The sequence below is a fragment of the Dendroctonus ponderosae genome, unplaced genomic scaffold (genome assembly GCF_020466585.1).
Source record: "Dendroctonus ponderosae isolate FM_Combo_2020 unplaced genomic scaffold, Dpon_F_20191213v2 Dpon_F_20191213_8, whole genome shotgun sequence".
Taxonomy (NCBI): Eukaryota; Metazoa; Arthropoda; class Insecta; order Coleoptera; family Curculionidae; genus Dendroctonus; species Dendroctonus ponderosae.
In genome coordinates, this window is record NW_026019016.1 from 7,720,061 (window position 1) to 7,743,886 (window position 23,826).

The following is a 23,826-nucleotide window of genomic DNA, read 5'->3' on the forward strand; positions in this document are numbered from 1 at the left end:
TCCGGTATCGAGACGTTAAAACGAACTATCAACTAAAAAGATATCAGTTTTTTAATAAAATAGCTGAACAGTTTGTGAAGTTGAAGTGATTTTTAAATTGATTACCAAATTGTTTGATTTTAAAAGGGTATGTAACATGAAATATTCGCAATTTGAAAAAGTCACGTATGAACACAGCGGCTCAATGGACACCTAGTTTGACCTAATACAGGGCAGGATTTCGTCGGCCGGTCAAGATGTCGGTTGAAAAGTAAATGAAAAGTAAGTTGTAGAAACAGTCAGAATATATTGCGAATAATTATATATTAATTATACCTTGCAAATTTTTTATCGACATATTGTAAAGGTGCTAATCGCCACTACAATACACACAAAATTTTGAAATTTGGCAGGAGCAAATACTAATACTTTATTGTAATATTTTATAGAATATTTGTCTTTGCAACTAATACAAACTTCAAAATCTCTCATTACGCTTAAATTGCGCGCCCTTGTATATTGTTAGTGTCACTATTTAGGATAACAAATCCTTTAAAATAAGCTAAATATTTCCAATATCTATCTAGTATAATTTTCTTGAAAATAAAATGTTTCAAAATGCCTTCTTAAAAAAGTTATATTTTTGAACTTGAAAATACGTTAATTTGGACGATTTATTATGTTCTATAGTTTCAAAAACAATTTTTTTAAAAACCCACTATTAATGTAGTATTTTTCTAGCCAAGCTTGAAAATGTGGTTTTCAAAGACGACGGAGAAATGTTCGTGTTACCATCACCATGAAAATACGAATTCTCAAAACCGAATAACCAAAAAAATATTCAATTTTGCATCATATTTTGTATAACAAAAAAAAATCGAAACTTAGGTATACGGAAAAATTAAATAACATTTTTCAGCGTTGCGACTGTTCTGGCGCAGTCTGAAGAATTGTGAATATTTTAAAAGAAAAAATGGACATTTAGAACCTTTACAATATGATGATAATTTTGAGACTAATAATACCAGTTAAGTGTAAATTTACTCTATTGTTGGGACACCCTATACATTATATATATTGAAAATCTTAATTTACATGCCATATTAAACAAAAAAGGTACACATTTTGTGATAAGCAAATCAGTTAAAAAATATTTTCATATAAAAAGAACAGAGCTAGATGAGATGAAAAATATTCCGGGACGGTAATTTCTAGAACAATCAAAAACTGTTTGATATCTAGAAAAAGTTTAGTTAATTCCTGCTTTCATCTATTTGGTATTAAGTACTTTTATTATATTAATATTTTTCCAAGTGCCCCTTACTACCACACTTATATTTTTTACCCCGTATGTCTAATATGAAATTTGAATCAAAACCTAAAAGAGTAATCATTTTTCTGTTAATTACGGATTCGTGTTTTGTATCTCGATCAATTTTCCAGAAAAATCGCTTTTTATTTGCAAAACAGGTTTTTATCAGAAAGATATTTTTAAAGTTAATAAATAGCAGAAAAATTTCAATTTATTCTGACGGACAACCTCCGGATTCGATGAAATCAGGAGCGACATACATTTTTAGGTTGAATCTGTCTTAAATTTGATGCGTATCATTTTCGGACATTCTGTATGCATACGCATAAATACAACTCCAATAACTTACATAAAATATTATAAAAATACAATAAAATAGGAATTTCCCTACGTTCTTATTAGGCATCAATGAAAAGTGATTTTTTCCATTAGGGATGACTATAGTCATCCCTAATGGAGCCTAATACGAACATATTGCTGCAAGAAAAAGTGCGTATTAGTAAATAAAAACATTTTTTTAAATTTCTTGGTGTACCTGAAAAAGATTTGCACGTTAGGAAATTAAGTATCTAAATGACATGATATAGAATATAAGTACTTAAATAATATAATAAAATATTTAAAAATTTACCTGACATTCGTAAAAAAGAAAGAGGGCACAACAATGACCAAGAAGCCCAATCACAAACTCCGCACAAACCACATTAAGATTTCCGGAAAAACCGCAATTGGATTTCGCAAAAACCGCAATATAAACGCCGCTAAAGCCGCTAGATAAAATCCGCAAAGCTGCACATGCGAGCAGCATAATGTTGTAATATAGGAACTACAACCCTGGTTGCCATCTACTACTACCAAATAAATCGCTGGATCTGGATCCAGATCGCTGAAATTCCTTAAAAGCCCGAGTTTTTGTCGTTTGTCAAAAATAGTTCGTTTAGACTATTGAATTTGGAAAAACAGCGCGAAATCTGAAAGATAGGCCAGGATCACTTGCAGCCCCTTAGGGCGCTATCCTCTAGATCAATAACAAAGCTATAAAAAAGTTCCACCTACCTTTAGGTACTTTGGTCTGGATTCTGGAAAATTTTTCCTTTCAAGACATCAAAAAGTTTAATTTATAGGTCAAAAACGCAAATAATGATATCTTTACTTCGAATCAGACAATGCAAGATGTGTTCCCTAATTAAGAACCCCCCTTATTTTATATTTAAACGGTAAATCTTCATATAAAGACGGTCTGTTTCGCTAATATTTAAAAGCTGAGTGAACAAGATTTTTAATTTGAAAAATCTAGCAATCTCTATTAAGAATACAAGAACTGTTTAATTTAGAGTGCAAATCACAGAAGAAAAACACCAATCAATAACGGAAATTTCCTTCCAAGGCAATGAAAACTGTCGTTCACAGCAGATCGACATATTTTTTTATGTATAATGTAAAAGTTCATATAAAAACAGTCTACTTTGGGAAACCTAGATAATGTTGAGAAACTGGTTAAAAAGAACTTGTATCTTCCGAGACACTAATTTTACATTTATATTGCAAGAGTTCGCAAAAGCCGCATTGGCTCACGTGTAACCCAGATAGCACAAAATATTACATACATATTTAGGAAATATTTATATGTTTGTTAAATATTTCAGATCAAAAGCAAACACAGCAAGAAACAAATACAATAAAAATAGTTTTTTTTAGTACGTAATACTTTTTGTGTCTATATATAACACCACTAACACGCAAAAAGTTACTAATATATTATTTTAATTAAGTGGGATCAAACTTTAGAACATATTATATGAATTTTCATTGATCAATGAATAGCAAATATTTAAGAGCAAAAGAAAATATTTTTTAGGAAGATATTAATATCTGACTTGATTAATTATAAAGAAACAAAATTTCAAATTCTCTAAAACGCAATCCAGAATCCAAAAACTCCCTCGTCGCTCCACGTCGAATAAATAATAAAATACAAGTCAACATAATGGGACTACAGATCTACATCTACATGGCAACCAGGGGCAAAGTAATGCCAAACTTACCGAAAGCTGCATCGTGCCACCTGGAAAGAAAGAAAAACGTTTTTTAGTATAACCGAAGCTTTGGTCCAAAGCCCAAGGAAGGCCATTTGAAACCAGTAAAGGAATGAAAGGCAAATGTAAGAACGCATAAAACTTCAGTTCATTCTCGAAAAACTAAACTCAATTGAAGCAAAGTAATGTATAGGAAGAAATCCTTCTTACCAGCTTTCAGCAAGCTGGCGCTCCATCAATTTTGTAACCATTTATCCACAAAAAGGTGTGTCTTCTTAATGTTTAATTAAGTGTCTACACTTAATCACTCACTTAAGGTTCACACGAATTGAAAAACTCACTAAATCCCGTAGTAAACGGGGAGGATGATCTACCGAACCCATTTCATTGGCACGAAATCCCTCTATATATCCCGAAAAGACACCAAGGACCGACGACCTATTTCATTCGTTGCCCGTCAGACACTGAACAGTTAATCTGCTTATGGAAAAAACTCAAGCGATATGGAAGTTTTTCACACCGAACCACAGAACTACGATGATGATATAATTTTCTTGGTCGCCCTTTGTATGACTCATTGCTTTACTATTCGATTTCGTTTTTGGTTGTTTACAATACTGTAGAAAGTTCCAGTTTATATGGCTATATTTTCAAACGCAGGTGTCTCGTTCAAACGGATTTTGTAAATCGTCGTAAACAACCGCTTTCTCAGCCAAATATAAACAACTTCAATCATGGGGTGGAAGAGACTTTTTGATATAAAATTAAACGCTATTACCCGGCTTAGTTTTTTGATCGGTTTTTATAAAATTTTTAGTCCTGTTAGTTTCATATATTATGTAAAGTCTCCCTACATGGCAGATCCACATTAAAGCCATGCATTTTTTGTTGATGCTTCTCTTTGACCGCACCATTAAGAGCGACGGAATACAGAACTTGACTCACCCGAGCTCTCAGATTAAACTGTAGCTCAATTTTTAGGAAACTTTGAGTTCGAGCAGCTTGGGAACAGTTCGTTTAGGCTCAAATTGAAAGAAAACTCTAATTAGCAATTAAAAAGTTACCTTGACTCATCCATAACATCCCCAAAAAGGAGAATAGTCTAACTAACGTCCCTAAAAAAGAGAACAGCTTGATATGCTGTGCAAATGCTGTCTAAATGGCAATACCATATTCCATGATTTGAAAATACCTCTGTTTGCTTGCATCATTAAAAGCGACGGAACAGTATAAACCTTTAACCAAACAGTTAAACCAAAATTTAAGTTTTGCTTTAACTTTAAACTTTCTAATTTAGTTTAATTGCCAAATTAACAGGATATGTTAAATAAAACTTTATTTACGATTACTGTACAATCTTTACACCTTACTGATATCCGATATGCGATTGGTTGCTCAAATTTAAACAAATCCGATTTAAAAAATTAAAATTCATAAATGACCGAACTAGAGAAGATTCTCAAAAGCTGAAAAATTCATATTAAAAGCAGTAACAAAGTCAATCCAACCAAATTTACAGAATGTATTATAAAAAACCTTCTAAATGAGCGGCTGACATGCGCTAGGCGATATCTTGCCCAAATATGAAGAAATCCACTTTGAAAATTTAACGTGCGGAATGGCTAAACGATAGAAAAATTCATGATGTTATAACTCATCGGTTAATGAGTTATAAGTCATTTATTGAAGCTTTAGGAAACCCGAGACTGGAATTTTCGCATCTAAAAAAAGGTCATCAACATTTTTTCTGAGTAACATTTTACTACTTTGTTCAGGCAACTAAAAAATATCATCTAGATTGTTCCAGCAACAGAAAGAACTGAGTCCAAAGAAAGTCGACGAGTTTTCTTGTAAAATCGAACTCCTATTTTTTTGCATAAAAGATTCAGTTCTAGGATTTTACAGTAAAACGTTAGGAAAAACGCGGTTATTCTGTTTAGAGACAGTGTTGTTTAAAAGTATTGACCTAAAAGTGAAGAAACCCTAGTTTCTAAGAGTTTTCCAAATAAATGAGTCTAAACTTTCGCTTCTTCAGTGCGCAAAATATTTTTGGAAAAATTATCCAGAGATAATTATTAGGGTTTTGTCAATTAACGAAGCTGCAAAAAGTTTTCCAAAAATTTCTGCAAAGCGGTTAAGAAGGCGAGTGTTGCAATAACTAAAAAATAATGCGATTTTTGCGTCGAAAGAATTGCTTAATACAAAATTTAAAGGAACTTTAAAAATCCTCAAAGCGATGAGACAAACTTTTGCTCTGGTCGTTTTTTCAAGATATCCTAATTACGTTCGGTAAAAAACTGAATAAAATTATTTGGTTTTTGCCCCAATTCGATGCTGAAGAGGGTTTTCTAATGTTCCCTGCCAACCGATGAATGGGGCGAATTTTCTACCAAAATTAATTTTGTTATTTTTGACTGAAAACATCCTATTTTGTCAGAAAAGAAGAAAATAATGAGAAAATAATCTTTTTTGCATTTTCGATTAAAAACTGTTAGCTATGTGATCGGTTTTGGGGAAAACCTCAATAGTTTTCGGGGGAAAATGGGAGGAATTAATTTTCGTTTTTGGGCCGAATTCGACGCTGAAAAAAGATTTTGTAACATTTTTACAAAGTCATAAATTTATCTTTTAATTTTTCGCGTAAAAGACCTCCACATCGTTAGTATGTTTAAGTGAATGTACAAACAGACCGTTTTTGAGTAGTAGTAAAGCAAAAAAAAATCAGTCAAAGCTAAAAAACCACATTTTCTCAATGAACTCTTACAATCTTCAGAGGTATTAAGGTGAGAGACAAAAACGGTGCGGTGCGTTGTAGAAAAAAGTCTACAGACAATGAACTACTTTGGTTATTACCACTTTTTACAATTTTTTGAAATAAACGATCTGGGGAATGTGTCAACTTATGAGGAAAAACCCTGTACATGTTTGTAAGCTTCAGCCTTAACATCACTTCATAGCAAAAGTCGATTGGTGTCATGTCAGGTGATCTGGATGGCCATTCGATTGAACTATCGCGTCCAATCCAAGAATTTCTCTTATAATCATCTAAGTAATTTCTTGCATGGGGCTATGATGATGCATTGATATTACATAATCTTCCAACTGGTTTATTCAGAAACGTGTGATACAAGGTTTTGACCATTTAGCATTTTCTGAAAGTTTGGTGTAGGGCTTTTAGGATACCGTAAGATCAAAAAAAAGTTAGTTATCTTTATGAGAAACTCGGACTATCTGTATTTGTGCATTATTTGGAAGAAGGCACGCTTTGTTATTATACTACCAGATGAATGGTATTGTTGGACAGGTCTGATTTTTCAATATCTTTTACATACTTAGTACAGAGCTGTTCCAAAAGTGCCCCTGTTTTCATCTGGAAATGTCCATATCTGATAAACTATCAACCGCAGACTCAGAATTATCCAAATTCAATTTCAACTTACCATCAGTTGTAAGAGAATCAGTTGCGACACATTGATACAGGGTGTTTTATTTAAAAAACACAAGTTTGTAACTGTGTAACGAAAATAATTTAATGATTGGTGGCCATAAAGCAAAATGTTGAGGGACTTTTTGCAGTTAACTCATATTCATGAAACTCAAGCGGCGTAAATCAACCCTGTAGAATAATCGAAACAGTTTGGATTACAGAACCGGAAACAACCCTGGTCCTGAAGATGTCGCTACCCCAGTAAAACGAGCGCTGAGCGCCGCGATTGTGACCTACATCCACAGTGTGACAGCGACGTCCCGACGCTCGACGTCTCCGTTTTGAAAAACGCGGTTATATCGCGCCTTCGTCCCGCATCGATCCGCGAACTAAATAGTTGCAATTTATATTTGATTGTGTTTTATGTGAATAAATTAGGAAGAACAGTTTCCTTCTCAATTTTATTTGTGGTTTGAAGTGTAGCTATGGCTTGTCTGAACTCGATCAAGACAGGGATTAAAAAATCTCATTGATTTTGCTCTATGATTACATCAATTTGGTTGCGAATTATTTATCAAGAGTACGACAACATACAGGTCAGTAAAGAGATGGATATATGGAGAGGATCAAATTATATTCGTTATAAATAAGCGTATCATTGACAATAAGGGTGTAGCTGGAACAATGAATTACCGATCCGATTGGAAACTTCTTTTCAAGGCTATTACCTGTGAAAGTCAGTGTTTTTGCATGTAACTCTTTCGATATTCAGCCCAATCTATAAAGCATTTGGCTGGAAACGCGCTCATAAAATATGGGCTTTTATATAAACTTATTGTCTTTGTGATTTCATGTAGGTAAACAGACTTTTTTTAAATTACGAACAAGTAGTTATCTAGGGAAGCAACTTTTATGTGGATGTGGAAAGTGTTTGAATTGTTTTTAGTTCTCCTCAGATTAAACGATTTTTCCGCCCAGAGACGAGTCATCTTGTCTAAGGTTTTTACGAAGAAAACAAGTATTGCATAGTCATTCTCCGAAGTTTTGATAACTTCACTTTTGTTAGAGTTAAGTTTAACAAAAAATGAGGCTCATCAATCACTAACTGGCGTTACGTGACTGCTGGAGAACTCTATCATTCCATTTTTGATTGATTCACTAACTTGATTCTAATATTTGTCTATATACCTAAAATTCTCCTTTGTTTGCTTTTCATTAGCTTAGCATTTGCCTGAGCACAGAAGAATAATGAATAATTCAAAGTAATGAGACAGATGTTCACCATTTTACCATAGAAATCATTTTTTATCAGTAAAATTGTATTGCAGTTCTATTCCGACTTCTCTCAGTGTGCAAACTGGGGCAAATATGTGCTACCGGTAAACCAGACCTGTAGTTTAGTAGCTTCAATGAAATAACTAGTTAGTTTTGAGTAATGCTAATCGTAGACAATTTCGAGTTCTACCAAAGAGTATAAGAATGCATAAGATGAACAGTTAAATTTAGTAAAAAATGGAAAACAACACGGAAATATTGGCTCATTAACTTTTTTACGAAACTTTACTGACATTGAGTCAGAGGCTTAAAATTGAAAATACCCAACGAAATCCAGGTCAACACCCATTTTAAGGTAGTAACCTAATCTTAGGATTTCGGAACAAAATCAAATTAAGAGTAATTACTGACTGTATTTTCAAATGGGAGCCAAATATTTTACATGCAACAAAGATACATTTACACAAAAACATAAATTCGGATTAGTTGCTTTCATTGGAAATTTATAGTTTTTTTATGTACTAAAAATACCTCCTTAATCGAATTTTCCATGTGATTTATAATTCGAATATTGCAGGAATTCGCCTCATTTCAACGTAAGTAAATTAAGAAGAACTTGAGTTAAATCCAGTCGGATAACAAAACTGAAAGTGTGAGAACTTGGAAGATTTTTTTCTGTCATTGAAAACTTTTTATGTTAAAATGTAGTGTGTTTCCTTAAATATCGTATATTGGAAAATGGTAAAAGAATTTTTCATAGGTTCCCTAGTGCATTGATCTCAAAATGCTCTCGAAATTACAGCATAAACGTTTAAAAACATTAGTTGAAAAACCTCAATTAAGCGTAAATCATGAAATGTTTCCTTCCGTATAAAGCTGTAGGTACTTTGTGCCCCTCCTGAGCGAGTATCCCCTAAGACACAGTAAAAAATCAATTGCTTTTTCGTGTGTTTTGAAGTGTGTAAGTTTAATCAATACGCAGTGTTTCTGGCTCGGTCTGGCATTTCCGCATAGAAACACTGAACGGGAAAAATTAATTAAAATTCGTTGTTATTCACAGTTAATTATTAGATGAAGTAATTTTTTCGTATTATTGATGATTTAGCTGTGAGTAACGTGGGTCTTCTAAAGAAGTTAAGTGTTCCCGTATTCATGTCATTTCTTTTAATTAGCCCTTATTTAAGTTTGCATTAATATATTTAAAAAGCCGCTTGGAAATATACTCAAAAATATCTAAAAAACTGTAATGGTGATTTTTCAAAAACTTAGTTTCGTGTAAAAACTGTAGGTACATCAGGCCATCAGGGAGCGTAATTTGATTTAAGCATTCCAGTTGCATTAAAAGGAAATTTTCAAAGTTATAACGGTATTAAAGGGTGTATCATAACTTTCACCATACTTAATATTTCAATCGAACTGTTAATTTATTGAAGCGGTGGAAGCATTTTAATGCTAAAATAAATATTTGGCCATTATGTATGGAATCCAATATCCTTTCTTTTTGGTGCGGTTTTGTAAAGATTCCGTTTATGTTAACCAACCCGCCACAATTCTCGAACCGAAGCTAGATATTCGGTGAGTTATTGGCAAATTTGATTTAGAAAGAATTATATTAAGGTCGTGGTCACTTGATTTCATAATAATTCCCAGTCCTAACATTTTGGGTTATCGATGGATTTATCAGTCGGCTCCCATCACCAATTCATCTTCGTAGTTGCCAGAATTCTCAGTTCTGGTGCGTCAGCTCAGATCATGCTTTTTAAGTCGCCCCTTAGGAAGAAGTCTAACCGAGTTAAGTCTGGAGATTTAGCCGGCCATAGAGCCCCTACACTCAATACATTCTTGGGAAAAATATAGTATTCAGCGTTGCACAGACATTCTTTTTGTTTTAAATTATACATTTTTTACTGACTTAATTGTTGTTTTGCGTTGTAAAGCAATTGATAAACCAAGAGGTTAAAATTTACCAAGTGACTAAAGCCTTACTATCTAAATTTCCTGAAATTAAGAGGCCAAGGTTTAGAACGACATTTAAAATCTCATTTGGGTGGTTGATGAGTCGTGTTTTTTGCACTTGACACATCTAACATTTTTCCGAGTCTTGGCACCAATATCTATTTTCGTTGCAGTATTTAAGTGGGGAAAATTAAACCTGTTGATGTTTTACTAGATAGATGCTTCCTTGGCACTTTCAATACGACTACTGAGCTTGGAATAGCAACCTTATCACCATAGTAAACCCACGCAAATAAATCCTACAGGCAGATGAGCAATAACATTATAGTTATTACTAGGCACGACTAATTAATGAAAATAGTCTTATTGGAATGTTTGATCCAGAACTTGCGAAAGGGAAACGTGAATCTACTGTTAATTATGACCGACGATTGTCTCATAGGAATTTGAACTAAAGCCAACTACACAATTCATTTTTGTACCATTTGATGTGATGTAGATGCTATAAAATTTCATAGGGACTTTGAATGATGTCTTGCTTTTGCAAATAAATAAAATATATATTTCTTTAATGTATGGTGTCGTTAACTGGTAGTGCAAGGCGAACAGAGCACATGCAATGCCAAGATTAATAATAGAATAAGATGCATCAAGATATTTACAACATTATAAAACAACAAATAAAACTGACCTGATAAATAAAAATTCTGGATGAAAAGCTTGGATGAATTTGCTGTTATTTTGTTATCGAAAATAAGCTAATTGCACAGGATGGATTGACTTTGATTCGCGCGAACTTGGGCATATTCTCCAAAAGACTAGCTGAGGTATCAGCCCTTAAAATTGCATATCCTTAACAAATACGTATTTATATGTAATCCATAATATTCGTTAAGTGGATAAAGAATGAATTAACATTCACACGTTTAATAAACCTTTCTTGAAAGTCAACACATTTTGGAAAACTAGCCAGGAACCATACTAGGAACTCTTATGAATTTTGACCAAGTTGAGTTTTTTTGAGGGTCTGAGGCATCCTTACACAACGCAAAGTGCTCCTTAGTATTTTCTTTGAAGTCAACTGTTTTTGAGTTATGTGAAATTTTGATTCTTCCTCATGTGATCATCTGAAACTGACAGATTCTTCCGAATGTTTTGGGGTAAGGGAGCAGTCCTTGTAAATTTTCAATTGGGGATGAATAATGTATGTATTTATTTATTAAAGTGCTGTTTTAGGGACTGTGATGTGCAATCCCTAAAGCTACGATAAAAATATATTTTTTTGTCTAAAATATTGTTTATCAGGTTTTTTTCAATTACTCGATAATGGCTACAAATACGATACATAGTCAAAAGACAAAAAACTTCTAAACTAAACGTAACCAAATCTTTCCAAATGAGTGGTTTATGAGCGTACCACAACTTTTTTGAAGCCCAAAAGTGGGTCTTACATTTGAAAACAAAGTCTCCCTGAGCATTGCGTTATACCCGATGCTACATCCTTGTAACCAGGAAAAAAATGTTAATAAATGATCAGAAAAACTATGCGAACTGTGTGGAACAGGCAAAAAATTTTAATTTTAAACCGAAAGCTTTAACACTTTCTAATGCTTGACAAGAGGAGCCCTACTAATACAAACCAACCCAATACATTTTTGTATTATACTGAAAATAATCACATTATAATATTGAGTTACTATTTAAATAGAAGGAAAATAATAAAAAAAAACCTAATATTAGATCATATTATGTTATAGAGCTTATTCAGGATAAACTTCGATACAATGGAGATTTCCATACTCTTAGCGATGAGTAGAAAACAGCCCAAGTTGCTAAAGAACCGCCAACTGCAAACTTCCAAAAAACAGGACAAAAAGAAACCTTTGTCCATTTTTGCCTAATGCCAATATCAGAAATCTTGAATTTTTCTCTGATTTAACCACATCTTTATTTTTTAGGACGCAATCTACAAGCAATGAAAATATGGATTTTCTCTCTAGTCAATGTTTGTCTATCTGATTTTATGAATTAATATCTGTAAAATATATCTTACTATACACTTATATTGCAGTTGCTACCTAATTTTACGTTGTTAATTAATTTAAATATAAATTGTATTAAACAAACTCTTGCAAGTTCTCAATTTTTTAGGTATAGGTATAATATTTTGCGTTATTCGGCCTTAAGTTTTCAACCATTTGATCAAAGTGAAAATATTTGGCTGTATTGTCCCATTTTTATTCAGGCAATTTCAAGGAATATCATTGGCTTAAAATTGATCACTGGAAGATTTCAAACATTAAAGCTTTAGTATGTTTACAATCGATGAAATTCGACATTATGTTTATCCATTCTGAACTGAATGCTAAATATTGGCCGTTGCAGTTTAGAGAACTTCGATCTTTAAATATCCAATTTGGAAATACGATTAAATTTAAATTACGGATATCTAAATTAATTTTTATTTATTAGTTTACTAGGGTGGCTACCGTAGGTTTTTTAGAAGTGTTGATTGAATTGAAAGTTATTGGGGAACAATGGACTTTTTATAAACACATCGTTTCGAGTTTTCTAAACAAAGATCCATTGCCTCGAAGAAACGTGCTGTTATTTATTAGTCAATTGTTTTTTTGGTTTTAAGTTAATTACCCCAAGTTTACATTCCTTTCCACACAAACTAAGCAACTACTTACACCTGATACACAACAGTTTAACTCGAATTAATAAAACTAATGCCTTTAGCTTAATCACGATGTATTTTTCTCAATAAAATTGTTTATTATCACCGCCGGAATTTATACAGTGTAAAACACATAGCCTCTAAACAACTTTTGCGCTTAACATAATAAAACAGCGTTTAACCCGTCACATTTTATTTATTCAAATTGGTACACGTAGCTACCCACGACTTCACAAAATAAATGTCGATTGCCATTCAGATAATTTGGAGCAACATTTTTTTTTAGTAAACATCGGATCAAAGGTAGCAGCAGGCAAACAGTCTTTAATGTAGACTGTGAAGCTTTTAGCAGAAACATGTTAAATGTAATCGAAATGGGCATTAATTGATTGCATTTGTATTTTTTTATTGACAGCATCGGGAAAATGAGAGATTTGATTAATATTTCCATTTCATTATGAAATGGAAATTATCAAGGTTTTGAGTTGGAAACACAAATGTGGGCTAATGCGACTATCAAACTCAATCTAACTCTAATGGGTTATTGCGAAAGCAGTATTTTAAAAGAAGTTTTTCGTTTGGTGATTGTGAATAATGCGAGAATGTTTTCAATATATAAACTCAATAAATAATGGACTTACAAAGCATAAAATATGTATACACAGTTTCGTATTACGGTACACAATTTTGTATTGACATACTTTTGATGAAACTGCTCTGTTGGAATAATATCTGAAAAGCCCTGGCAAATCCCAGTTGATATCCAATCAATTTCAAAGATAATAATAACATTTTCATCGAGTTTCAGTTACGTGCTCCAGAAAGCGCTGCTCTACATTAAATTGGGGAAGAGTCAAAGTTAGCAGGACCGCAAGGAAATTAGTTTTCGATAAATTTAAGCTTGCACCAAAGGCAAAGCCTCTAACATTCTTAAATCATTATTCACGCTCGCTTTGCTTTGAGTACGAAACAGGTGATATTTTATTAATTTAGTAAATCGGGTGAATTATGATCGATCCTGCTAACATTCTGAATTTGAATCGCTAGTAGTAATAAAACGTGAAAACGGAAGTTTGAAGACAAGTAACAGATAGATGTTATAAGCATATTTTGATTGTTCCTCAATTCGAACTGTGATGTCCAAATCAAATGTGAAGAAGCTAAAATTAAATTTTCTTTGGAGGCCAATGCAGGAAGGGGCAATATGGAGAAGGTGTCGGAATGTAATGGTCCAGTAAGGAATAAGAGGAAAGAAGACAATTATGCGTTGTTTTCGTTTGATGCACTTACAACAGTTGAAGTGATCTATTTTGGAAATGAATAATGCTTAATCGCGTCACGTCGAGAGTCATCTCGATTATTTTAAGAATATTCTCATCTAGGTGCAAATGACAATAGCTGAGGCTGTACCAACTAACCTTTATGATATGAATATTAAAAATGAGATTGCAAATAATTTTTCGGAAATAGCATCTTGACAGTGGCTCGATTGGCAAATTTCCACGGTGTGCTTCTAAGCAGCGCGTCGAATTTAAATAACTTGATGTCGTCATCACGGTCATAAATGTGGTGACATCATATAGTTTTGTTATTTTATTTTCGAATTTGGCGGTCAACGACGTGCTCTTAACAGCCCGAATTTGAATTGCTGAATTTTTTTGCTCTCAACATTGACTAATAGTTACTGGCAGGGATGAAATCCAAACATTAAGTGAAGAAGTCTCAGAACAGAACTTAATTGGATTTCGATTTGGGGCCACTTAAATAGTTGCTGTAGTTATAAAGTTGGATATTTGGTAACTATAAACAGTGTGCATTTTTATAGAAAGTTTATACAATTTAATCCAGATAAAGTGATTTAGAAGTGAAACTTCCAAGTCCAAGAAAAAGTTATTAATTGCCGCATCAGCAGTTACTAAATAGAAATTCTTACATATTTAGTGTTAACTGTGAAAAAAAAATGGACTGCGTTCGAATGAAAGTGCATTTTAGGTCAGGAAATAATTTATGAAATGTCCGGCTTAGTTAATAATATAAAACAACTTATTTTTTGTTTAATTAATATCATATCTATTTCTTTTCAACCAAATCAGACAAATACTAGCAAGTCTAAGGTTATTGCTTATAATTAAAAAGTATCACTGTTTAATTGCGGTTTGGTTTAAGAAGAAAAGTTGTATCGAAAAAATGTATAACACTAGTGAAAGCGCTCATACGGAAGCATCGCAGTTAATATATTTTTCAATACGATAGTTAATTTTTAAGATAATTATTTTTATATTTACAACATACATTTTACAACAATTCCTAATAATTATGAATTTTCTTTTTTTAATCTATACAGGAAATATTCCAGTTTAAGAATACTACTCTTTTTAAACTTCTCTGAGTAGAAGAACATTCATATTTTCAGAAATAGCTATCGAATAAATTTGCAACTTCTGACGTTTTTAGAAGGCATTTTGACCAGGAAAAAAACTGTTGAATGCTGAAAATTCAATTGGGTCGATTCTTCAAAAGCAATAGACATTGGTGTAAAATGAGCTGATAATGAAATAAAACTGAACGTGAAGCACCTCTTATTCACAGAAAGCAGACTGAGGAAGAAAATGGTTCTAATTTACAACTTTGCCTTGCATCAATTGCTTCGATTTAACTTTAGAAGTGGTGTTGGTTTAAATTTTTTAATCTCTCTCTTTTTTGGGAACCCACTAGACATTTTGCGTTTATTGCCGATCAATTCTAGTTTTCTTGATGACAACCTTTCCATTTCATATATATTTAGATCTCGTGAATTAAAAATATAAGTGTACAGTGAATAATAAGAAACAAACTTTTTCAAGTTTCCAATTCCAGGGTGTTTGCCGAAATGTCTAAGAAATTTAATTTTTATTTGGCGTATAATTTTAAAAGCTAATATTCTAATCAGCTAGAATACCATAATCAAAATATCCATATTATAAGAATGATAATTAAAAAAAAACCATTTGGTCTATTTTTCAGCTAAATAAAATTGTTAGATACTATGCAAATTCCAATAACTGCAGATTTGGCAATGTATCTAACTTTACGATCAGTAAATTTCATCCTGTGCTTTATTAAGTATATGAAAAGTTTGTTGGATTTATCCTTCTGCTTGCTACAGATATAGAGAATCTTTAAGACCCGACTCCCAAATGGCATCAATCATTTATTGACAATAAAAACTCCATATCATATTTCAAGTAGCGAGAAAGAAACTTCTGCTATCGAGCCAGGGTTATTAATCATACACGAGCTCTCGGGTAATTACTAAATATGAAATGGTTTCTTGACGGTTTCATAAAAAATACATAAATTTCGTATCAATAACATTAGGCTTGCGTGTACACCAGGTAAAAGTTCTTGCAGAATTTATGAATCAACAAATATCTTAGCTGGTATTATAGAATGCATGACGAAGCCTAAATTATATCGTCGCAACTTTTCCATGTTTCCTACTGGTTTTTCGTTGAACATAAATGGTTAGCAACAATAACGGCGGTTTTATGTAGCAAATAAACACGACATCCGTTGGTTGTTGCTTTATCAGTTATGTATATTAAGTGTATAAATATTTAACAGCAGGGTGCATGTGAATATTTTTAATAAATCATTCAATTTTAGCCACATTAATATTATTCAAATTTCCATGGCGTTTTTTAGTTTTTAAACCACATGGAAAATTGAATGCATTTTAAATTACTTAAGTGTTTCTACATCAGATTTTCCATCAATACACCATATGTCTACTATTCTGCAACGTGCTGAACTGTACTGTTTTCTAATCCCATTAAACACTTGACTGTTTTTCTAAAAATGTAATATGTGTACGTAAACAGCAGACAATTCGCATTGTTTGACTTGGGTAGTTGGTGGAATCGGCAACTTAATATTGATTGCATTTGGCTTTTATGTAAACTGTGCATTCGATTAGTTTGCACGTTATTTATAGACTTCTTATGTACTAAATAAACCTTCCTGAATAATCAACATGGTGTTCGATCAGAGGCCTATATAAGACCACCGTAATTTCAAACAAATTATGTAGCAACGACCAGATCTCGTTAATATACCTTATAAATTACTTTTTGGACTTTCAACTTTTAATTAACTTTTCACAAACATACATGATCAATATGCAGAATCTGTTACTTCTGGAATTCTCATAAAGAAACTTTTATAAGAACTTATGTTGGGAACGACTTGAGTGTTTTGTTAAAGCGTTAAATGATTTGTTGTTTGTGTTTGGGTTAGTTTGGGTTAGTCAAGTCAGCCACTAGGGTGATATCCTGATGCAGAGATAGCGGAAAAATTAATCGTTTTTTTGTCTTAGAATCTTTACTGCATAATTTTTTACTTTTGGAAAAAAATCGAAATTCGCTTCTTCATAACGACTGGGACATCTTTACAACGGTTCATACCAAATTGTCTTTTACTTTCAATAAGGAATAACTGCTCGAAGTTGTTCGCTTTAGTTTTGAAGCCCTGTATAAAGAACACGCATTTCCTAGTTTCAGAAACAATCACTGTTTTATTTCACTACTTATATAACTTTTCTAATTAACATGTGCTTAAACACCTTTTGGAAATAATTTGAATACATTTGCTATTACGCCGCCCATGCTTCGGCCCATTTGCAAAAAGAATTCCCGCTTATCACCTTTTTATGCTGTTTGAATTAGCATTCTAATAAACCAACTAGTTGCTGTTTTCGACTCTTTTTTGGACGAAACAGCCATATAAAACTAGTCAGTATACTTGTATTTTAATTGCGATAGGCAATTCCATCCATAAGAAAATACCAATAGAGCATTAAATTATAAAAAATTACAACATACTTTCGCTGCATTGTCACATAACAGATTTAAATATCACTGCAGCCTTAACCCATTCTCCTCGTCATTTAAAGCGGGACTTGAAAAGTTCTCTAAATTCATTGTTCTTGAAAAAGAAAAAGTTGTAACTACTACAACTTTAAGATTTATATTTCTTTAGTTTCGATGCCGGACTTTTCGCTTGTTTTAATCTTGTTCAATTGCCTTTTGTAAGTGAATTTCGATTCATTTATCTTTTTAAGCGCCGTGCCTCTGGTAGACTTGGCGTCTCCTACTTTTATGTATTCTTAGCAAACCTTTTGCTGGCGTTAGCATTTAAATCGGTATTTGAGGCCATTTCTCCCGCTTTTAGTCGCATACGGTATTTGTTTCGTTTTTATTCTTTTGCAATTCCAAAGTCTGCACATTTGGAATTCTTAACATTACTAAGATAAACGCGACTGAACTATATAAGTAGATGTCTAAACATTTGCAAAGGTAAAAAGGATTCTAATCAGAGATATTTCAGAAGTTTTCATAAGGAAACAGCAGGAAAATGTTGAGTGTTGTTTTTGAGAAACAAGTTTCTTCAGTTAGAACTTTCGTAAGTTGTACTTTTGACTTCAATAAGGTGGTATATGTTACTTCAAATTAGAAATAATTGTGGATATTTGGCTTCTATATAGATGCCTCTTGGGAAGTTAGCTCATGTCTAAACCAACCCTCTGAGAATATTTATCTGTGAAAGTAATGACTAGATAGACTAGATGAGAAATCGATGAAATCGTAATCAAATTGAATTGAGGAAACAAATTATTTGCGAATACATAATGATTTACGTTGCTAATGTATTGCAAGCTTGCATCTTTTGTATTGTTATTATATTATATATTTTATACATACTTACAATGTAGTGTCCCAAAAAACAAGTTACAAATTTACAAAAAGGATTTTCGAAGAATTGTTTTGGATCATAAAATTGTCTGCTCATTTTGAATCAACCTGCGACCTTCACTTCTTTAATTGTAAATAATTTCGTGTATGCAGCTAAATAATTAACATCTATTTTGTATAAATATGTATTTATAAATAGAGTTTTATTTAGTCTAACTAAGATTTAGCCTAATAAATAAAATGTTTGTGATGAATGTAAAAAATGAAGAAGACAAGAAAAAATATAGAAATGAGAAATACCATAAAATATATACATAATAAATAGTATAAAATAATAAAATAGTTAATGAGCTAAATTTTCATTCATTCCTTCCAGTATTACAAAAAGTGAATATTGGAAATATCTTAACAAAATTTGCATCTGTACACAATAGAATATACAATACAATAATAGCAATGGCTACAAATTTTGTGGAAAATGTATCGCAGTATTTGTTGTAAATCTAAGAAACATTTTCTTTGTGGTGAAAAAAAAAATTCCAATCTGGTTAGATTGGAATTTTTTGGAATCAGCATGCAGTTGCGAAGACTCAGTCTTATGGCTTATTAATAATTATAAAGAATGCAATAAAGCAGTGTTCTAAAACAATTCTTACAGAATTATGTAATATGTTTCCAAGAATGTAATTTTACTATGTACAATGTAATTAACAGCTAGCTTATATTCTGTACATAAAAATCAGGATTATTGCTTTATCCAGTACATTACATACAGAATAAATAAAAATACCACAATTCGAAGAAGTAAAATTCGAAAAGTTTTACTAATGTACCGAAAATACTCATTTGTACATGTTGAATTTAAGCCAAATAGATTGAGGTAGATAATCATATTTTTTTAAGTGACAAAGAATTTAACACCATTGAATGTGTCTACAAATCTCGATCAATTCTCATTAATTTTAATAAAACAAATGTATTTATCAATTAATTAATTAAAATTAAATTAAATAATTTTTCAATTGCTAGTTCTGTAAGTGGATTGTCGAAAGCCCCAAACTTGTAAATTTTGGCTTTTGTAGACCCTCTTTATGTTGAGATAATGTTGTTTAAACAGAGTCGAAATTATTATTTTTAATAATCTGGTTTCGCTTTCGAATATAAATCAAAAATTCGCTTTTCGAAGGGAATAATTCGAGCGTAATTTTAATAGTCTGATGAATGAAAAAGATAGCAGCTTTTTCTGGCGGTTTAAAATTGATCGCAGAGTACGAAAGAAAGAATTGCAATGAAGCGTTTTGCATTCAGACTTGAAACATTCCCAGTCAATTGGATAATTTCAATTGGCTTTACTCTGGCTATTTCACTGGAACTTACAAAATTATTTTTCAAATGTGAAAGGTTGCACATTCCATGGATTGAAGTTCCAATTCGGATATTTTACATTTTACACACTAAATAATAATTTAAAGTTAATTCACTTTTTCTTTGAGTTTAAAACGTAGAAACTCAATTTAATAAAAAAACCTATTTTTTATTCCGTTGGAGTAAGTCCCAGTTAGCTACTTGCCAAATTTGGTCTCTTTTTGTAACACTTAAGAGAGGTCACATTGCAGGCCTTTCAATTCATGTTTTCCGAAGAAAACATCTTTCCAATAAGCCTCTAAATCTATAAGATACGCGTCATATGTCATCAAACGCTTTTTAAGATCGATTACCTAAGGGAGCGTCTGAGATCAAAATTAGATATATGAGCCAGGTGGAACTTGGATCTAGAACAGGGCATAAAAGTAACGATCACTTCTGAAGACGTGAAATTATCACTGCTTCTGAAAAGAAGCTACCAAACTTATTGCTGTAATATTCAGCAATTTCGTAGAGTTTGATTTTGAATTAATTATTGCGTCTTGGAAGACATACGAGCGACCTAGAAATAATTGTTGAAACAAAATGAGTTTTATCATAGCTCTGGGATGTAGAAGCCCTGATGAAAAAGGTAAATATCGRTAGAAAGTTGTTGAGCCACTGAAATTTTAATTTGATGTTTTTACTACCTACMACGATCCTCACGGAAAGTATTCAGAACACATGCCTCGAAGTGGTCCTAAATATAAGTTTAACCCAGAGGTAGTGAATGCTCAACCTTGYCTTGAACACGCTTTCAGTAGGTTGTCTCTGAACTGAACAGGAGGATTGGCTTCGGATGGACTGGCATTTGAACAATCATTATGATAAAAATCATCRTCATCATCATCACAGAGCCATTTGCGCCCACTGTGGACACAGGCATCTCTTAGTGTATGTCCCTCTGCACGGTCTTGTGTTCCTTGCACCAACTTACCAAGGAATCTTTTGAAATCATCCGTCTACTTTGTTGATGACCTGCCTCTCCTTTAGAAGAGATTTTTTTTAGTCTTGTCTTCATGTCTGAAGAGTTGTGACGCCAAGGTTATTTAGTTGTTTTCTGATAAAGCCTGCCTATTCCGGAGGGATTTGGGGTTCCAGGTATGTTTGTAATCTTGGGTCCATTATTCTCAGGATAATTTTACTCGAATATGGTACTTAGGAAAACATGTGGTAGTTTTGGCACTTCATTGTAGTTCCCTTTTTGTGAATCGGGATAGAGGCTGATCTAGACCAGTCATCCGGCCATCGTCCGGTGCGCCAGATTTTATTGCATTTGTCGTGCAGGATGTTAACACTTACATCTACCTGCAGCTGCTGCTTTTATCCCAGTAATGCTTAGATATATTGCGGTCTCTTTGATCTTACAGATAAGGATATCGGTCTCTGAATCTGTTACCGGTTCGTCTTCGTTTGGTTGTTCCTACGTAATGTCTGTTTCTTCCTTGTGCAGCTCTTCACAGTGCTGTTTCCATCGGTCAAGCACTTTCTCGTCTTCTCACACGGTGCTTCCGTCCCTTCCATCTTCAATTTTAAGTGTTTTTGGTTTGAATTTTCGTGTTAGTTCTTTCACTTTTTTATGTAGGTGACGAGTGTTATTAGCAGTTTGGTGTTCCTCTATTTCATTGCATATTTTCTGGATGTGGTGGTTTTAATCCTGTTTTAAGCCTCTGAATCTCTTTGTTCAGCAGCCTGTGCTGGTCTTTGCTTGTTTGCGTGGTAAGACCTTTCATTTTTAGTTTTTTGCTTTTGTTTCAGCCTCGAGAGTTCTTTGTGTTATGCAATGTTTTTTCGGGTTAGTGAAATTTTGCGTTAGTCGAAGATTTATTGCTGTTTCTTCTGTGCAATTTACAGTGATAAAACTAAAAACAACAACTTGTAGATAAGTTCTATATTGTTGAGGCGGAGTCATTTTTTACAAACTTCTTGTTGGGTATTTCGCCTCAAAAATGTTTGTCTTTAAAAAAGACAGAATTTCCCCACGTCTTCTATTACAGATTGATAAATAGTGCTCCTATTTCGCAATAAGAACGAATTATTTATCAAAAAGTAATCAAGAACTATCACCTAGAGGGTATCCTGCGACACACTTAGGCTCAAGCTCAAATTAATAATAATTAACTTAATCAATGAGATTAAGTCAAAGTCACATAACTGACAATTTGCACAGACGAATTATCAGAGCGAATTTTCATATACTGTATTATCCTACTATTGTTGCACAAATTATGAACATGCTCTTTTTTAGGTTCATTTAGGTTCTTTTGATAATGATAGCAGAAAATAGCTATCGAAACGTCAAGGTAATTTTTCAAATTAATTTATTTATTAATTGGAATTTTCTCTTACAGCTTGAGTCTAAGTGTGTCGCAGGATACCCTCTAGGTGATAGTTCTTGATTACTTTTTGATAAATAATCCGTTCTTATTGCGAAATAGGAGCACTATTTATCAATCTGTAATAGAAGACGTGACGAAATTCTGTCTTTTTTAAAGACAAACATTTTTGAGGCGAAATACCTAACAAGAAGTTTGTAAAAAAATATAAAAACAACAACATACAATCCTGACTAACTCAAACTTCCAAGGAGATGCACGCACATTGTTCGCATTAATGAATATTTATTAAGTATGAAATTTAGTTTTATTTAGTGTACTACATATTTAGTGTAATAAAAGTTGAGTAAGCAAGCAGATTTGGCTCCCAATTTTTTTTAAGTTGTTGTAATATTCATATTTGGCTCTTTGGCTAATAGGTTTGCCGACCACAAGAAGCGACATGTATTTACGTAATGTGAATTAGACAGATTACGTTGAAAAACATTGTTGCCGATCTTCTGATCTACCTTTTTGCACTTGTCTCAGTTTTTGGTAGGAATTACAATTAGAAAACCTAAATAGCCCCACTGAAATAACGCCAACTTTGAATCGCACTGTATTGTTGGAAAAAATCGCTTTTAATTTATTCCATGTCCTTAATTTGCAGACTTGGTTTTTTTATAGTTTTATGGTAAAACCATTAAGAAAATTTATGTATATTTGAGCACAGTTTCATTGTTCCAGATAAGAATGGCGCTAAGGCACGGCAGCGTTGGAATGGCTAGCGTGACCAGCAGCGAGCTATGGTTACGGCACGGCTAGCCTGGGGCATTCGTCCCCATCGATGATGGGCGACCGCGACGGCGGAAGCGGCGAAGCGGATGGGGGGCCCGCCGCCATCGCCGCCGTGCGTTGGGACGAACCGGCGGCCCCCCTAGTTATTCCCGGATCCCCGCCACTGGACCTTGGGGTCTTAGGGGCGTCGACACATCAGTCTTATGAGCCGCCGCCGCTGCCCCTACCCCTACAGCGACCGTACTCGAGGAGCATGTCATCGTTACCGCCGGAAACGTTTATGATCATGCGCTCAAAGGTAACATTTTCATGATCAATGTTCATGCTTAAGTAAAGMCACAACACCACTCGAAATATGTAACAATCATCATCGCTCAACTSACTCKAGTCCATTGCTGGACATCTCTCCTGCGAAGGGATTGRTGACTAAGGTGCTCCTGTAGCMGTAYTTAMWKTKTTATRCCACTCTATTCTATTCTGGGCCATATTTAGAGTCATCCGTTCATGCAGCCGCAGAGACAAGGGAGAATCTCGCTTCTCCCTGTGGGTCCACCGATCTCTTGGGTGACCGTGCGAATGCTTTCCTTCCCCTTGTAGTATATATATATATATATACAGGTTTATTCACGCTATACGGCACGGCTATACGGACGTTTGCGGATAGCCCGTTTGTTTTTTGCAAAGTATTATTTGATGAATCCACAGACGCCTATCGGGTGCACATTTTAAAAATATTTTTGTAATGTGCAGAGTGTCCCAAAAGCCCTAAAAGTATCAAGGTTGTGTTTTTATAAATGAAATACCCTATATATTACCGCATTTTTGGATTCTCTGAGCAAAATAAGTGTTTGTTTTAATAAGATTTATAATGTCTAAATCTAAAGGTTTTTTAAATAATTCGAATTTTATCAAAAT

At 33.2% G+C, this 23,826-nt stretch overlaps 1 protein-coding gene and 1 long non-coding RNA gene across 4 annotated transcripts in view; one reads left to right on the forward strand and one right to left on the reverse strand.

The window, feature by feature from the left end:
• The first annotated feature begins 57 nt into the window (after positions 1-57).
• The window catches only part of LOC109534508 (potassium voltage-gated channel protein Shab), a 55,669-nt gene continuing 31,900 nt past the window's right edge, over positions 58-23,826 (forward strand). The window contains exons 1-3 of one of the 3 annotated variants that reach the window (XM_019900226.2): positions 58-261; positions 6,964-7,350; positions 22,861-23,209. In XM_019900226.2, coding sequence (XP_019755785.1) covers positions 22,961-23,209 — 249 coding nt within the window. In that variant the 5' untranslated portion in view covers positions 58-261; positions 6,964-7,350; positions 22,861-22,960. Of the gene's footprint in view, positions 262-6,963; positions 7,351-14,327; positions 14,462-17,978; positions 18,105-22,860; positions 23,210-23,826 lie in introns of those variants that run through there. The other 2 variants (XM_019900227.2, XM_048668900.1) reach the window with 2 other exon arrangements.
• Positions 11,538-12,947, reverse strand: LOC125505318. Its single transcript, XR_007282076.1, has 2 exons — positions 12,679-12,947; positions 11,538-11,951 (listed from the first exon to the last, which is right to left on the reverse strand). It is a non-coding gene; the product is annotated as an uncharacterized LOC125505318 (long non-coding RNA).